This window comes from Anopheles coluzzii, chromosome 2 (assembly GCF_943734685.1).
Source record: "Anopheles coluzzii chromosome 2, AcolN3, whole genome shotgun sequence".
Taxonomy (NCBI): domain Eukaryota; kingdom Metazoa; phylum Arthropoda; class Insecta; order Diptera; family Culicidae; genus Anopheles; species Anopheles coluzzii.
The window spans coordinates 15,504,141-15,523,017 of NC_064670.1; the positions used below are offsets into that span (position 1 = coordinate 15,504,141).

Below are 18,877 nucleotides of genomic sequence, written 5' to 3' on the forward strand. Positions count from 1 at the left end.
AGGATTAATTTACCGCTTCTTGGAAATGAAGAAAAGGGCATTCAAAAGTAAAGCCAAAAAATGAATCCGTATACTTTAAGTGCTACCGTGGTACCGGTAGGAGGGAGAAACAGAATCGAGGAATGATATTTTTCTGCTAGAACTGCGCCTAACAGTTCAGTTCAGCGTATGAGTGAGTAAAGCGCACGCTAGCAAGCGGCACCGAAGCACAAAATGGTTGCATCGGACAGGTTCCGAGAATTCGAGCTTGCGGGTGAAATGGTTGGGTAAAGCAATCAAAACTCAAGTCAGCCGTCTGCAAAGATGACCGGTTTGATGAAGAGAATGTACCATTTGTCAGGTCTGTGTTTTACTCCGCATCATTTCCACCCCCCCCCCCCCCCCACCTCCCTCTCCTCCTTCCCTCTTGTCTTACCCCTTTTATCACACAGTCCCTTGCCCTTTCTCTGTTTATCAAAGGAGTCAATCCGTTTCGAAAACAACCCATCCCTGGGTGGGTTGCGCCGGTCCGTACTTTCATCTGGATGTTATTCTTTTTTCACCCTTCTTTTCCTCACCCCCCCCCCCCCTCCACTTGGTTTTCACATCATCCGACCTGTATGCCCAGTGGGGAGAAAAACTGGGGGACCGTTTTCGTTGCAATAGGAATAGTTTGGCCCTACAGAAGACGGCCACAAGGTTCACTAGTCTGTCGCAAACGACCCATTTGTGGTCAGTGTTATGTTGTTTAGTAGCATGGGTTGTGTGTGTGTGTACATTTTCCTTTTCGCACCGTTCCGTTGTGGCTTAGTGCTTGTTACCTTACCGAAGGCAGCTCTCTGCTGTGCTTCGCGAGAATTCATTTTCCCACAACGGAGACATGGGTTGCACACACACACACACACACACACACACACACACACAAAACAACAACGTAAAACTACCACCTTTCCGGGCTAGGAATCGGGCAAGCTCGGGTAGCACCGCTGGGCTGGGCTATTTCCCACCGCAGCAGGGCCAATTATCGCTACTCGGATTTTTAGGTTCTGTTGGGCGGTGCCTGTATCAACGGATTTTTTCGGCCGTTGTTGAGTGTACCAGTGTACCACTCAACTGCAGCCACTGGAGATCACCGTACAGGACCGTCACATTCTAAGACGGGAGTATGGGAGTGTGGTTTGCAAAGAAACAGGGCTCAAAAAAAGGATGGATTTTATAACCAAAGGCCATTGACCATCCAAAGCGTGCGTGTGTGTGAAGCGAAATAACATTTGGTGCCATGCGTACACGTACAGCCATATCGCTTTCATACACCCATGTTCCACCCTTTTTCTAAGCTGACCAGTCCGGTGGTGTGGTGTGTGGTTCTCGCGGGATTAAACCCAAGCCAAGAAATTTGACGATGGCAAGCGTCACTAGGAGAGTTATGGGAGTTACGTTCGGAAAGGTCGAAACCTCACCAGACCACACTGGCCTATTGTAACACACGAAAGGCCGGACGTTGCCGCTTACTGTTACCAGTTCCAAAAAAAAAAAGAAATGATGCGTAGGATACTGCACTGATGTCCAGCAAAACCGAACATGTCGGTGTCGATAGCAAAACCTTCGTGAACCCCGGGGGTTCCTTTGCACAGGCCATAGCCAAACTAAGGTGCATACTTTTGGGTTACACAAAAACCCAAAATTCTACATTCGGGGTGGAAAAAACAAACACACACACACACAAACACCCTCAGGCCACAGACCCTTCCACGGTTGGTGGTGGTGGTGGGCCGTTCGCCAGCATCATCAACGGCAAATCGAGGTCAAAGCGGTTCGGTTCTGGGCCGTTGGTTGTACATCTCTCCCGCAGGAAACATTCCAAAGTTTCAGGCGCGAACGATATTGTTATTGCGATGCGATGGATTCGGCCAGTAAACTGCTTCGAGGCTGTATTTATTGTTTTTAAAAGTATTTTTTACCCCCATTCTGCTTCTAACATGGGAGAAAGGCGCTTGCAAAGCACCTTCAAAAGCTCCCTAGGACACACACATTCGTATTCTGTGCAGCGTTTCGAACGAGCGAAAGAATCCACCCGATAGTCGGATGATTAAAAGTACCCTCCGAATACGCTTGTTTGACCGTTCGTTTGGAGGTTGGAATGGGAATGGATCCATATCCAGTACGAGCCTTGGTCCTTGGATGGTTCCCGAGTAGCAACAAAGATACACAAACGAATAAGCCGGATAGGATTTCGTCGATAATCCCGGGGCTTTGCAGCTTGGAATCGGAGTTGCTTTCCACCTCGCGCCAGTTGCTCGCCTCGCTTCCCCCGAAACGAGCTTTAACTTTACGCTTCGCCACTTCTTGGTACGGCGTTGGTCTGGGTGGGGGGTCAGATTGAGATGATTCATTGGAAGGACAAACCAGTAATGATCCCCACACTGTCTGTGTCTCGCTGGTTGATTTTATTTGGGTGAGTGCCCATTTTGATGGTGGATTGGCAATAGCAACACGCAGCAAGAAATATGTAGCAAGTCCGCGGGGCTTTGTGAGTGATCACGAATTAGGCAGCGATTGCAGATTCAAAAAGTTAGCCGCCCTCTACCCACGCTGGTGAGATGTCAAGGGAAAGGACAAGTGGGGCGGGATTATACCTCCTCCCTTCCCCCCGGGGGACACATCATGCGCGCCCTACGGACGACAAATCGGTCCGACACCACGCCCGCACCAGAGATGTGACAAGGATCAGGAGTAAAGCTTTTCCCAGTAGGGAAAAGCTTCCCCCACGAGGGGAAACTTTGTGCAGCAGTTGGCGAGACATCGGAACCAACCGACCTTTGCACTGGGTTTTGTCGATCTGAAGACCGAAGCTAGCAAGGTAGTTCGTCCCAAAGTCCCGACGGACCCACGCGCGTTGATGGCACCGGTGGCCGGGCCGGGGTTCGGTTGGGATTTGAGATTGAAGCGGCGGGATTAGCTGAACCGAGAATAACACTGAGACACTGGAACTTAACTACTCCCAGACAGACAGGCAGACAGCTCAGGTGAGTATTGTTTGAAAGCGCAGTTCAATGCTGGCCCGGTGCGCTGCTATTGCTTAAATGGTGAAATAGACACTGCGCTTAAGCGCGATAAAATGCGAACGAAAAGAGTTTGTTCTTAAAATAGATGGCAGTGGTAAAGGGGAAAGGCATAGCAGGAGATTGAATTGTACGCAATTTGAGCCGTCGGTACCTGATTCGTGCGACTGTTGCGAGCTTCCGTGCAGCCGGCGTAGCTTACCTGGTGAATAAATCGGGTAAAAAAGGAAGAGAAAAAAGGGCACATTATAGAAAAAGGGAAGTTCAATAACAGGCTAATGATGATAAATTTATCGCTGCGTGTGGGATTGAGTTTGTGCGATTGCTTTACGCGTTTGTCCGCTGAATGTTTTCTACATTCAATATCCGAAATAGTGATTTTCGTGTGAAGTTTGTCGAAAAAATGTGCAACAGTCTTTGGAGGTGTATAAACTGATTGGGTCGGTCTCGTAGTACTCGAACGACTTAACAATATGCCCGTCATGGCTTGTTCAAGCCCCGAATAGACCGTGCCCCCATACGTAGGACTGACTATCCTGCTATGGTAACAAAAAGTCACTGAAAGCCAAGCCTACTTCACTAGTGGGTACAGGCAGGCCTTGATCGGCAGCGGTTGTTGTGCCAAAAGAAGAAGAAGAAGAAAATAAACTAATAAGGCAAACTTTAAAAAACAAGTTCTAGAAATAAGGCACTTTGTAATATGCTTTAATAGCTTCTAGATCCATTGAAAGAAAATATTGCAAATTAATTTCATTGGCTATCATTTCCAGGGTGAAACGATGCAACTTGATTGGCTCGTACATCGCGTACTCGATGAAAACGATCAGCCAAAATGAAAAAAAAAACATGCCAGCTGTATCGAAACAAATTACCCTATCTTTCAACCATCAGACCAACGCAACAAAGCCACAGGCGTTTTATCATTTTTTGTTGTTGTTTCCGGCTTGTTTAGTGCCGAATCTAATACCGAGCCCCGATATCCCCCCATCAATCGATGATGATGATGATGATGATGGAGCATAGGCACAGTGAAGCGGGATAGTACACAACCCACAGGTCAACCATTCTCTCTCTCTCTCTCTGTCCCTTTCTCTCGGAAGGGTCACCGAGACTCCATCAACGAAGCAGTTTTGTAACGGACGCTGGAATCCGGAATAGGAATAGATACAACACACACACAGAACCAACACATGGTACAAAAAAAAAAACCGGGTGCCATGCGCTAGTGTTTCAAAAACTATAGCGTGACAAACGAACCGGGCTCCGGTCACGCACGGGCTTCAAGGGTGGAAGCTACTGGTGGAAGCTGCTTTTTTGTACCTCAAACATCATCAAAACAGCACACGGACACACAGGATGGAGCGAGCCTTTCCACCGTTTGCCGACGGACCGCTGGCTTCGTGGACGAGGACAAAGTTTGGAAATTGAAATTCATAACCTCGTCACCGGTTTCATCGTTGATAAGCTAGTTTCCATTCCATTTCTCGTGGCTTTTTTATCCCTTTCATTCTCTCTCTCTCGCGCTCTCTCTCTCTCACTCTCTCTCTCTCTCTCTCTCTCTCTTTCCAGTGGATGGATCGCTTGCGCTCGTCCTCGTTTTTGTTGCTCGTCCACCTTCAACTGTGTCGCACACCTTCATCAGACTGTCCACTCCTGCTGGCCCTCCTACTCACCAGCCACGTATACCACATATCGCAGAAGCGTATCGTTTTCCACCCGGGCAGCGTATGATATGGTGACCAATTTCCGAATCAATATTTAATCAGGTTCCGAGCCGATATCGAACTCCCTTTCCGTTAGCCTTCCCGCACCGAGGGCGGAGGGGCGCTGGTCAGCGGGAGACTGACTGACTGACTGTGTGCCACGAGCTGAAATTGGAAGTTGTCAACCGCCGCAACCTAAAACTGTGCAACGTATCCCAGCTGGGATAACTTTTGGGAAAGCTAGAGCATAACATATATTACACCGAGGGAGGTTGTGCCCTTTCCCCTCCCCCCCACCTCCCTCTCGCACTACGTTCGCACTGTAAACATGGCCCCATTTGTCAAGGGAATTGGAAACATGACCAATTACATCAGCGCCTTGCAGACGACGATGGTTGAAGCCATTCGGATCGGGCGGAATCGTGCGAGTTGGAAGGTTTGGGAGAAAATTTTTGATGTATGACCCCAACAGTTTTACCCCCCCGTACCGTACCGGGATGGGATCGTTTGTGGGGGGATTGGGAGTAGCCGTAACAAAACGTTTTTACAGGCTAGGTTGAGGTAAATACGTATCATTACACTGAATTACAAACACACAACGGGAGGCGTAGCGTATGGTGGTAGCATGTTGCGTGTCAGTGGGGGATGATAGCTTCGGAGCCACTCCGAAGGGTCGGTTGGTGCTGGGGCAAGTATACAATAATCACATTACTTCATCAAACATGAAGCACGCTTACTCCGGGCGGAAACGTATGGCACCACGATGGGTAAAGTTTCCCATGCACCAGTTGGTTGGTATTTAAACCGTTCCCAAATTGTCAGGAGGGATGAGTGTGAGTCGTCTCCGGGGGAGGGTGGGTTTGGTTTGGTGAAGTAGTTATTGGGATTTTAACTCCCAACACGCAGCACACAGATGGGTGGATATGAGTGCCAGGTGTGTGAGTGTGTACAGAAGGGGGTATGTAATTATCATCGCATCGGATTTGGTTTCGCTTCGGGGAGTAATGATTACGAAATCATAATTGAAATGCAGCATCAAACGGGCGTTTGGTGGGTTTTTAGTTGTGCTTTGAGCCATTGTTATTTCAGAGCAGTTTTGCTTTAGATTTTCTCCCCTCCCCCTCTCCCTCCTCCCCTTTTCAAAGCGTGTTAATAATTAAAATAGTCGGGCAGAGCAGTTGCGTTCAATTCAACGTTGTTTTCATACATAATACTAAATAGTTTTAATGATCTAACATTGGTATGAGGGAAGGTGTTCAACTATAAACGCTTTTGGGTAGCATTTTGATACTGCAACTTAAATGTGTTTTACCAAATTGAATTAACTATATTTATTGTATAAATCTTTTACCAATTTATCTTTTATACAATGTTTGAAGGGGAAAAGTTGGTCTCCCCTACAAAAAAGGTCTTGTTTCACAACGCAAGATAGAATATTCCTACACAAAAATGAGGTTAAACGATTGTCTTACTCTTTTGAACATACATTAAGCCATCACGGCATGCAGAAATTATCTTTTCTCTATCTTTTTCTATCTTTTCAATACAATTATCCTGCTGTAAACACTTTACCAAAATAAACCCACCAACCAACCACGATTAGCCAACAATGGTACCGCGTATCAACATTCGATTCGATCACTATTGAACAAGCACTATCAAAGCCCAAACGACGTTCTGCTCTCTTTCGAAACCTTGTGCTTCTTTGCCATGTCATTCCTACTCCTTACCTCCTCTACAAGCCCAGCCCCATCCCACTCTATCGCGATAAATCAATTCACGCAACGATGACGGGGCAGTATTCACCCATGTGTAGGATAATATATTTATTTATCAACTATCACACACGCGCCCCAAACATGATGCAACCTTTCTACCAACCCACACACACACACACACACATGGGCCACATGGCCCGGAGGAGAGGAAACTGGCTTTCTAGCTACATCAATACCGAACGCGGAACAAATAGATCCGCGGGTCGCTTGTGGAAAGGGGTGTACGGGGGTTGTGTATCCTCATTGCTAGTTGGCCGTGGGGGAAGGAGAGCGTTTTCCGAAACGAATCCCATTCTGGCGCCGAAGAAATGTAAAGTCATGCGCTAGGTCAAGCAGCTTGGACGGGCAGGGAAGAGCAGTTATTAAATCACAACTTCTCATGTCTTTTCCGTTCTTACAGCACAACAATAACAGCAAAAAAAAGAGGAAAATAAAATGCTCCCTCAATGGGGGTGGGAGGAGGACCTAATCTTCTCTTACGCCAGTTGCTTTGGTTGTATTTAGCTTTCTGTGTGTGTGTGTGTGTGTGTGTGTGTGTGTGTGTGTGTGTGTGTGAGTGTTTCTGCTTCTCCTTTTCCAGCTCCCGTTATATGTTGCCTCACATATTTTATGGAAAGACATGTGGCGTGACGAAGGCATTGTATTTATGTTTATGTGTGTTTAACAAAGAACATATTTACACATACTTTCTAACACACACGCACACATATATGCACGTACGAACACGTCGTTGCGCATTTAAGCAGACCCTTTACCGTCTACAAGCCAATTACGTACGAAGGTTCGTTGGTGCGGGAAGGATGCTCGTTACTCTCCGTTTGGCGAAACTAAGGAAACCATCTCAGTACCCCCTGTGAACCTCCAACTCACACACAAACACACACATACACACATTCTGTTTGGGAGGAAAAGTGGCTTGTTTGTCGGATTTTTATTCAATTCCTGCTTGACTGAACTGAGCAGCAACGGAAGCGGTTGGAAAATCGCGCACCGCGTATGCCTCGAGCGAAATTTGATTTATGATCTCATCTTCAGGGTGTAGCAAGCATATGGAGTCCTGTCTGGACTGCTGCAAAATGGGATACGTTTGGGTGGGTGGGTGGATGTGTTGTTTCGATTTCACCGCCTCCCTCACCGGCCCCACTCCGCTAGCTTGCGATCCTGGTGTTGTTTTGATTTTATTGATTGAGAGAGCGAAAACTTTCGACTGCGGCCCACTAGGGGGGCGCATGAAAAATTGGAAAACAAATGGCAAATGAACCGATCGAAGCGCTGTCTCACGAGACCCCTAAACGCGGTCAATTTGCGCACGGGTTGAGAAATGGTGCATGGTGGTTCGCTATAGTTTATGAACAGAAGATGAGGGGAAAGTTTGCCATTCCTTCGCGTATCGCCCCCTCTTGAGGGAGTTATAAGAGTTTGTTTGACAGATAACAAAGCATGACGTGTTGGTATTTGCTATGCCACTGTGCTGTGCTAAAGTAATATCTGCATGTTTTGTTAGGTTTTTGTTTACGACGACACGTTGGTTCGATCTGTCTCGGCACCACCACCAGCACACAGACAGACAGACAGAAACGAAGTGAAACCGCGCAGCCGAGCAAAGTGTGAGGTTTTGGGAAAGAAATTATTTATTTGGTCGTTTGTTGCTCGCTGTTCGGCCGCCAACAGCAGTTGCAGTCGTAAAGTTGTGCCTGGTAGCTTGTTTGAAAGCCGTGCGACAAGATTGAAACGGAACCAGTGCTCGGAAATGCTGTCCGTACAGCTGGCACAGTGACTTTTTTTTCTCTCCATTTTCCGTAGCCATTTCGGTGTGGTTTTACACAACTATTTAACGGCAAAACAGCGAGCTGCCGTATGGAGCCAACAGCGGAACAGATTGAAACAATGTCACAAGCAATGTGCAATCAACCACACTAGACGTTTAGTTAAATAGGGTGGGAGGGTTTGAAACGAAAACTGGAATACATTGTGTCTCAGACGTGTCCCAGATGGATGATGTAATGTATCTCGCAGGTTTCTATGTCTCCCCGTATGACTCACTCGCAGTTTTTACTGACGTAGCTTGCGATCTCTGTCAAATCGATTTGCTTGCATAACTGTAAATCAGTTTTTTTCCTCCAACAACACACACCCACCCCCAGAAGGCATGATGGTAACAGTAAAAAAAAGGCGAGTAAATGGTTACAAACCGCACGCCGGCACGTGGCAATGATCGATAAAAGCGTAAACCTACAGACATAAAGACCTGTCGAAGGACTGGATCCGGTAGACCCACCACCTTACAAAGACGACCGGATCTAGTGTGTGTGTGTGTGCATGGAGTCCCTTACGTTTTTTTTCCTTTAAACCACTGATTCCGATGATGTACGTGACAGTGGCAGTAAACATGTGTCGCTAAGAAGGTACGGAGAGGTAGGCGGGATAAAAATATCGAACCCTCGAACACATCCTCGTACGGAGCACGATAGAATCTGGATAAGAAATCGTAAACAATCGCTCACACATACCCACACCTACTGCAAGCCTCGGCACGACAGCCGGGCCTACTTTTGGACACGTTTTCAATCGCGATTTCTTTGGCTGTGTGTATATGTGTGTGTGTGTGTGTTTGTTTTTTTATTCTTCTTTCTTGTGCCACTCATTGGACGCCTTTCACTTTCGTTCGTTTTGCCCGTCCCTTTTGTCTATGCTACCCCTGATCGAATCATCGACCGCCACTTCCGCTTCACGCTGGGGCAGGAAATGGGTTTCTGTTTTTTTTCGTTGCATTATGCTACCGTTCAACCGTTGGACGTTCTGTTGGTCGACTCGGCAAGAGAACCATTTTTTTTCACTGCAGGGTTTTCCCGGAAGGAGCAGGTAGTGAGTTGTTTGATAGAATTGTGAGTTGTTAAAAAAATGTATGGATTTTTTCAATGAAAATTTGCTGGAAAAAGTGTTTTGAATGAAAAAAATATTTTAAAACATTTTTTTCTTTAACATTTTGTTGCTTTGAATGGTATTTAAAACCGAAAGATTATGCAAAAAATTGAATATGAGTAAATAAATTTAAAGAATTGCCTACAATTTTCATAAATTGTGAGTATCATAAAAATTTGAAAGTTCTTATTTATGTTCGATATAAGATGGAAAGGACAGCTTTATTCAAACTCGCTTGAAACTGGCAAAGAGGCATCGGTAAACAAAAAGAAACAATCAACAATAAAGCAAATACGCGCTACAATTTAAGTCGAGCAGGCTCCGACCGTTGCATGTGTGTACGCGTGTTTGTATGAGCCTGTTAAGAATTTTTCTCTCGCCCGTATTATGTTCAGCAATTTCTTCCTTTTTTCTCTCTCACTCTCACTCCACCGCTTCTCCCACTGTACCGAATAAGCAATTCAGCTCACGAACCAATCGAAAGAACTTTACTTTCCCATCCAGCGGTGGTGTAAGATTCGATTTTTAAAAATCGATCAACCACGCCTGTTGGATCGGGCGCGACGCCCGTCTACCCGAGCATGGCAAGAACCCTGAGGTTGGGCGCGCGTTCCCGTCGGTACGTGTGAAGCATGACCTAGAAAAGGGATACTTTCGTCAAACATTCACCGACTTGGCCGAGGTATTAGCGAAAGTAATATCCTTTATCCTTGCGAGCGTGCCTTGCCTTCGTGCCCGGTGTGAGGAGGGAAATGGGAAAATATGCCTGTTGGGTTGGGTAAAATTTGATTCTTAGAATGAAAGTGTGAGCCATGCAGGAGCGAGAGAGACAGCACGAGAGCGAAGAAAGGGAAGAAAAATGCTCCTCCAGTTTGGCACGCTGGATGAAACCCCTGCCATCCGTCTCCGCCCCGTCCACACTCGTCCTCCCCGTGATGGATGCCAATCAGGCCGAACGATGAAGCGCAGCGCGCGCACGCGAAAGTATCGAGGCGAGGCTCACATTTTAATCTTTCTTCGAATTCATTGAACAATTTCCAATTTCACGGGTATTATAAAACTTCCACTTTCACCGTTTGCGGCCACACCCGCTTGGTACTTTCGAAAGGTTGGCGGCTCGGGAACAAACAATATAACCCTTCGCATCGTAGGTTCGGGTCTCCTGTTTCGTTCCGAGCCCTTGCGGAGGCTGACGGATGGGATGGGCGCATGCAGAACCGAAGCGCAAGGGGGCGAAGCAAACCAAGCGACGAGCCGTTAAATCTATTGCGCTTCATCGTTTTATCGTTTTCAGTCGCCCATTTTTGGCTAAAAATATTATCGACCATCAAAATGGGGAGTACAGGGAGGGACACGCAGCAGCCGTTAGCCTTCCGTTTTCGGTAGGAATATTGAATGAACAAAATTGAGGCATGGGTAGAGCACGGGAGTTGTGGAAATGGTGGGTTTGGGTTTTGTTGGGTGATTTATTTTTTGCCAAACAATTTACACCGCTTATAGTTGGGCGATAATCTTTGGAACGCAATTGCTGCCCATGTGATGGAGTTTGTGAATGAAAAAAAATAGGAGCGAGTTTCTATTATAATCAGTACGTTCAGATACGCTATTACACATGCTTACAGTTTAACTCAATTTGCTCTACAAATCAGGAAACAAAATACTACCAAAATTACTCCTTTCCCACAAATAAACCATTCTTTCTAAGGCGCAAAGGTAAATCAAAGCTCGAGCCAAATATATTGCCCGTTTTCCCCGAAACGGAAAAGATTGATACGCTGAGCTTAATCGAACGAACATAAACACCCGCACACAACAAACAAAACAGGCCCTCCATTTCGGTGAAACGCGTGAAGCGGAAACAATTAGCAAATCCATAGCTTTTGCTCTATTTCCAATCAATTGCCCGATAGGCTTAATCCGGAAACGTTTAGAGATTTATAACTATCCCCCCCCCTCCCCCCCTTTTTTGCACCCATTAGCAGGCGATGTTTGTGTGTGTGTGTGTGTATGTGTGTGAAGGTGTTTTACGCTTTCCACCAACACTCCATTAGCCTATATTTGTTGGCCTTTTTTTGTGTTGGCTTTTCTATCTGGTACGCCAGCCGGAAGATAAATGGACATTCCAAATGGCACCGGCCTTGCAGTGGCAAGAAATCAACGATGACACGGAAAAACACTCCCATTCACACCCGTGATCGAGCGATCAAGCGAGGTTTGGCGTTGGGCCGGAGCAGCCCAGTACAAAACATTAGCTAAATGTAGAAACAGATTTACTACTTAGAGAAACAGCTCATATGACCAGATAGTACGTTATTTTTGCAAACAATCAAAGCTGATTGACTGTGGCAGCCTCAGTTGAATGAAGGAATGGTACTAATGACAGTTGTCGAAAGTTCTCTAGAAGCCAGTTTTCCAACCCGACCCAAGGATAACTCATCAATATCCCTCACACGCACATGGAACATAATTAAATAAATTTTTATTTCAATGACTTACTATTTCTCTATCTCTACTTACTCAACGATTCTGCAAACATTCGATAGCCTTCCTCGTTTCGCGCGGGACGGAGTAAGCGTACCGGCCGCCGGAAGGGATAATACGATAAGGCAACGAAGGAAAACATACAAACAGCCACATTAGCACAGACCCAAGCAGCCGCATTTGTTCGCATCCTCCATCCATCCATCGCCTACTACACAACACATCATTATCAGCTTAACATTAGCCCGTTCGGCCCGGTGGCCGTGGATGGCTGGAGTGGCGGCAATCGGGAAATGTGTTGGGTCGTGTTTTGCTCCGATAGCACGTGAGCAGCGGGATCATCCATTCGATACATCCAAAGGCTGCTTGGAGGGATGCTTCTCGAGATTGTTTCCCCGTGCCCGGGTGTCCGGTGAAAGGGGGAGAAGGAGGGCGATGGGAAGCTTCTTGGAGCTCGTTATAATGCGGCCCATTATTCAAACAAGCCCGAATTGACAAGCGGCAGCGATGTCTTCGTTCGATGTTCGCCCGCCACAGGCTCTCCGTGCTTGGCTTGGTGCTTGAGGTTGTTCTCCTGCTACCGACACCATTAGCCATAGCCGATAGCCGCTAAAGCCGCGTGTTATCTTTCTGACCTCAATTGAACTGCGATGAGGCCGTGCCGTGCCTTGTCCCTTGTGCCTGTGCCGCGTGTTCCCTGCCTGGTCAGGCAGTGCACGAATACGATGGGTGATTATGGGAGGATTGCAGTGTAGTGGGATTTTCCCAGGCTCGCTTGCCATTCTCGGGTGAGTGTTTGTGGGCAAGCTCGCGAAAACGTTCCTTCAGTTCACGCAATCTCTATATCGTGTGGGTAAGGTGACGAGCATAATGACACACTACACAGAAGGCACGACGACGATGATGATGATGATGGATGAGATTTCAAGCCAGTCGATCGCGTCTCGATACTGCGCGTGGCATGACAATTCCATTCTTGCATTCTCTCACATTCGGTGGGCCGTTTTTGCCCCCTCCCCCGAAAGCTTGGGCTTTTGCGGGCCGCACTTTGTGACGTAAACATGCTGGCAGATGTGTGACATCTAGTGGGTTGGGAATGCTTCGCTAATGATTGAAGACACATCCCGTGTGCTTTGCCATTGCGGCACGTCAACAGGCCCATTAGCTTAAGCTGGGCTGGGCGACGGACGAGTTATTTCGTGCAAGGCAGTTTTTTTTAGCGACGGGCTCTTATACAGGGGTTTCCTGGGGTTCTCATAGTTGTGGGACACCTACTTGACTCTTTGTTATAGGAAGTGATTTTCATATGATGGAAATTGGACTCTATGTCACCCTTTTTGGACAAGCTCATTGTAAATTCTTATAGGATTTACCCAACAAGAATGCTATAGAGTCCAATTCCCATTACATTAGGTTCGTTTCACGCAAGTAAGAGCTAATAAACTGTCCCACAATTTTGAAAACTCCTGGAAAACCATGCAATGCCTGCGTTTACTGCATAATTGTGCTGATTTTTGCTGCTATTTCCAGCGTGTAAGATTTTGAAGGTACTTTCAAGTGTTATTGTATTGCGAGTCTCCTATGTTATGTAAAAGAAGAAATAAATATTGCATTTACAGCATCTTCATCAATTTAAAGCATCTTCAGCTGAGGGCACATTGAGCGCTTTAAAAAAGCAGGCAAACAAGAACAAAGTTCGAAAAGCCTAATTTATGGAAGCCACAGCGCGCGAAGCACATCCACATCCCAAACAGGGGCACGACAAATCATTGGCGTGATGGTTTTGTTTTCTGCGTTTTGATTATTTTCCTCCCAACTTTCCCCTCGGTCCAGCCGCTCATACTTGGATCGGATGAAGCCGCATCCCCCCTAGGCAATTCCGCAATACCATCATTATAAGGCCATTTCTTTCCAATTTTCCTTCATCATACCCTGTCCTTAGCGCAGCACTCAGAAGGGAGCAGGCAGGCAAGAGCGCGAACCAATTTTCACCGCCATTGTGATTGTGTGAATCTATTTCATTTATTATTTTTTGCCAACTGCACGACGGATGGAACAAACTGCACAAAGAAGGAGGGAAAAATAGAACAAAAAAAAAAAAACAAATCTCTCCCCTCTTTAGTCACCTCAGCAAACCGACGAACATTTCGATTGAACGTTCAGATTCATCTCATCGCACCATGGCAACCATTTTCACGCTTCGCTGGTACGTGAGGGGCTTTTTTGTTTTGTTCGGGAGAGTTTTCTTCTTTGTCGTCTCCGGTTGAGATATGAATGGGGTGATGGGTGGGTGGGTAAGAGCGGGAAAACAAAATAATGCACTTACACTCACGTACTGACACGCGTGCTACCGTGAATTTAGTTGCAAATTTGGCAAACGCATGTTACCTCCGCCGGGGCCCGGGTTCGTGGTGGATTGTGAGATGAATGAATTGGGGTGGAAAAAATAGAACGAAGAAATAATAACTGAGAGCTGTTTAATAAAATAAGCCATTTTTTGTAATGAGTTCACTGAGTTACGGACGGTAGTGATATGAAAAATAATAAATGAGCTTTCATGTGAAAAGCGTTCACAAGGCTGAGAATAAGTTTAATACGCAAAGGAATAAGTTTAGTGCTTTAGTGATCATATTGGCTGCAGTTGATGAAATAAATCATCATTCTTGGTTCTAAAGATGCGTTAGCCCCCTTGCTATAGATTATTATAATTTAGATTATTTTTAAAACAGCCCCAATGTGTTTGGGTTGATAGAGAGTTGATAGAGCTGCTCAACATCAAAGCAGCATATTCTTCAGTCAGTCGCGTTTCCATCACATGTTCAATGAAATTGTTCAACAATATTGCATAAAAGGCAACGCACAGAAATAAACTCATTCCTCTTCTCCACTCTAAGGCGTAATGAAAATACCTGATTTCCTGCCGTGCAAGCGCAGCCAATCGACGGTTCGCCTTTCATCGGCCCGAGCTGGCAACGGTGTCGCAAACGGGGATCGTAAACTAAGCGCAAGAGTCAACGGATATACCACCTCATACACACACACTTACACACTCGTCTTCGGAAGCTGTGTTCCTCCACCCGGGTTTTCAGCAGCAGTCTTCCTGCCACTGGCACCTCATTCACGTGACTCGTTCGTGATCGCCTCGTTAAGTATCAATTAGCTTCACTCATTCACAGCTGGTTGGCTTGCTTTGTTTACCACACTTTGGCACACACACACATACAAGCGCACGCACTCACTTTGCAACAGACACGCTACATGCCACCGACGCGGACAAAAGTTAGAGGCAAGCAAAGGAAAAGAAAAACGTTAACACACTCGTTTGTGTGATTAGCAGCAGGGTTGCACTGTTCACTGTGTCACCCCAGTCGCGGGATAGGCAGTGCAAAAGAAACCATAACGAATGGTCCGGTTTGAGAATGAGATGACTATTAAGCAAATGGCAAGTGGATAGCATAAATAAGTTGAAATAAAAGAAGATTAACTGCAATCAAATGCACATTAAAAGTGATGGAAGCGAAACAAATGCAACTCCTGCTGCTGTTGCTACTGTCACCGCTGTTGCAAAAAGCCATAAATCAGTGTCAAAGATCCCTGCCTCGAGTTGGGCCCGCGTGCGATGGAGTGCTGCTCGCAAATGGACAGCATCTACAGCAACGGAACGTCAAGCTTTTGTTTGTACACAGGCACACAAGCAGCACGAGAAGAAACAAACGTTGCTCAAAACACACACTTGCTGGTACACTTGCTATTTTTTCGCTATTTGTCGTCCAACGAAATGTGGGTGTGTATGTGTGTACGTGTGTTTGTGTGTATCTTGATCTATTTACACAGCACAGAGTGAGTAAATACACCAAGTACACCACTTGCACTAAGTGCTGACGCTGAGGCGATGGTCTGCCCGGGCAGGAACTTTATACGCTGACAGCAAAACTTTTCCATTCCTTTCTAAACTCTCTCCACGCACAACACGGAAGACGAGCAGTAAAAAAAAATCCGGCCAACGACTTACAGTCGTTTGGGTGTGTGGGTGTATGTGTGCCTTCGTTTCGCTGCTGCAACCCTTCCTGCACCGGGGGTGTACTGCTCCGGGGCGGTTCAGGTTTGGAAATGAAATGAGCCAGCCCGAGACTTGTTTACATTGGTGCTACGTATCCCTTGCCACCAGCGGTACGAAGCGGCAAACGCGAGGGTAAAGAACCATTGTTGGAAAACATTTTTCGTTTCACAGTTCGCAACGAACGAATCGCGCGAAAGACGGCGAATGGAACGAAGGAAGGGGACAACTTTCTTGCCAGCTGTTTATCGATGAGCGTACGAATCATCGCATCACCTACGAGGGTGTTTCTATGTGTGCCACCCGCTTATGCTTACGCAAACAGACCCGTTTGAAGGCGACCCAGCACAGGACAGAAGGCACGCTCAATTGCACCCCCGGATTCACTCTTATGTAAAATGTTTTGCTGGCTCATCGAACGTGTTGCCTAATTATACTCCCCCCCCCCCCCCCCCCAAACACGCGTGACTCCATACGGGTATGCAAAATTTCGCCTAATTATTCGTTCACTCCTAAGGGCACACACCAACACACTCACACACACACCTTTCCACCAGCAGTAAGCTTTTCACCAACCTCGAATCGACACACAAGCACATGGACACAGAGCTTTTTTGGCATTCGCAGCGACAGCGGGTGCTGCCAATAGTTGGCGGTTGGCGCTGCGTATCGGCGGACGTCTCAGAGATAACTGACCCGATCGTGTTTGGCTCGGGCACTAAAGAAGCCACCGCCACGAGCTTCCGACAATGGCTCAGCTTCCTGCCACACACACACTCTCTCTCTCTCTCTCTCTTTCTCATTGTGCGTGAGTGTGTGGGTGGGTGTGTACGTGCGTATAATGTTTTCGTGCTTTTTTGGATGCTACTGCTTCGCACTGTTTGGCGTGTACTGTTTGTCGGGTGGTACTTTCTTCCCCAAGCTGGCTTCAGCAATCCGAGCTTCTGCTTCTGTTGCGAAGGTGGTGGTGGATTGCGAGAGAGTGAGAGAGCTCACAATCTCTCATATAACAGCCGGTCGTGTGTGTGTTACGCCTTGGAGAGTCCAACAAGTTAAAATCCCGAATTTTACATTTCGAAAAATGCTCACGCGATGTGAAAATTGGAACGGAGCGAAAGTAGGGTTTTCCCCTACGGTGCTCCACTGCGAGAGCGGGAGAGCGAGAGCAAGTAATAGGGAACGCAGCGCAGAGCTCACTAGATTGGAAGTCGCAGGGCAGGAGCGCCGAATGAGAGAAAAAGAGTGAGAGCCAGTCCGTGAACGGTAACAATAAAGGAAAATCCCCTCCAGCAACTCATCTGCTCATCCTTTACTCACGGGAAGGCTGATTGTTTGTGTGTGTGTTTGTGTAGCTCACCGACGGCGCTTGTTCACAGGTGGTAGATTTCGGGCGAGCTGTTGCTGGTTGTTGCTGTTTCCGTTTTTCCCTCTCCTTTGCCTGCATCTAACCATCTTTTTTTGGGGGTGTACGCGTCTTGGATTTTGTTGGCACAAGGAAGGTGTGCGTGTCGTTTGCTTCTATGATGGGAAAATCCACTTACCAACAAGGCAGTGCCAAAGCTCCTCGTGGACAGGTTCGTTTTGCCCGAAGAGCTTCCAGCCCTTGAATGATTGTCCCAAACGCACGGAACCACATCAACAGCATTTCAAGTATAAAGACTCACTTTGACAACACACAATCAATAACGCCGGATAGCACCCCTCCCCCCCCCCCCCTGGTAAGCAAGTGAGCAAGTAAAAAGGCAAGCAGCACGCGCCACACCAACAAACGCTAACAAGTTCCACCGAATGCCACCGCTTAAAGGCTTAGGTGACTGGTGACACACATTTTCCCGTCCGTGTTCCTTTACCCACCCCAGCACTGCATGGTTCCCCTTTTTTCAGTTCGTAAGAAAACGCCCATCCGTTTACACCCATCAATGCCGGCCCGCCTATCTCACCGGGGGGGCGGGGAGGTGGCCCACTCGTTTCCCATTCATGGCCAACTCGGCTGATTCCACTTTAGGCGTACCCCCTTGTTGGCGCCTGCAAACGGCAGTGGCATTAATTTTCCAAAACGCAACCGAACGTGCGCGGATGATGTTCCGCGCTTCCCTTCGCTGCAATAAAACCCCAGCGCAGGACGAGCATAAGTCTTTACCATTCTCCCCATTTTCCCCACTTCCCACTTGCACGGGGGTTCGGTGCCGAGCAAAAGCAGACGAAAAGGCGGAAAATTGATGAGGACAGGCGTAAAGTGCAGAAGCCGCGACTGGGCGCAGCGACCTACGATTTACGATGTTTTTCGTTTGATCGACCAAAAGCGCTACAGAAGGAGACAGAGAGAGAGAGAGAGAGTGAGAGATAAAACGCACAGAGACTAGCGAAAAGGAGCAGCACAAGGAGTGTCATTGCAAGGAACGATTGTGGGGGCGAAGGGACAAAAAAACGATTTTCGGGTAAGTGGTGGCTTGAAGCGAACGAGCAAAAACCATCCCGTTCGAGCGCGATTGTTGGATGGTATTTGAATGAAATTGGAAACTAAATACGATCGATTACTCAAACGAATGAGGCCATCCGATGGTATTAACGCACAGACGGCAGACCTCTTCCCAGGCTCGTGTTCCCTTCCTCCCAAGCCAGGGACAACAAAACCGTTCGGTAGGAGCAGAGCATTTCACGCGTTTGATTTGTGTCTTGGGCAGCCCCCCTTCAGTGTTGTGGGCCCCGGTGGTGTTCGAAGGGAGAGGGGGAAAAGTGGTAGATAAAATGTCGACCATCGAAAGACACTCCGCATCGGTCGTATCATTCTTCCCATTAAGCCGAAGTGGAATGAGTGGGTCGGGCAGGGTAATGATTTTTATGTTTACGGCACTCAACGCCATCCTTCGCCCTCACTCAATGGTGCTTCAAATC

The 18,877-nt window shown here is 47.2% G+C and overlaps 1 protein-coding gene across 12 annotated transcripts in view; it reads right to left on the bottom strand.

Moving 5' to 3' along the window:
• Positions 1–18,877, bottom strand: part of LOC120948153 (uncharacterized) — a 162,949-nt gene that overhangs the window by 72,089 nt on the left and 71,983 nt on the right. For 9 of the 12 annotated variants that reach the window (XM_049606085.1, XM_040364181.2, XM_040364178.2 and 6 more), the window contains one exon: positions 3,196–3,243. The exons of the other annotated variants lie outside the window; for them this stretch is intronic. In XM_049606085.1, the coding sequence (XP_049462042.1) occupies positions 3,196–3,243 (48 nt within the window). The remainder of the gene's footprint in view (positions 1–3,195; positions 3,244–18,877) is intronic. 12 annotated transcript variants of the gene reach the window in all.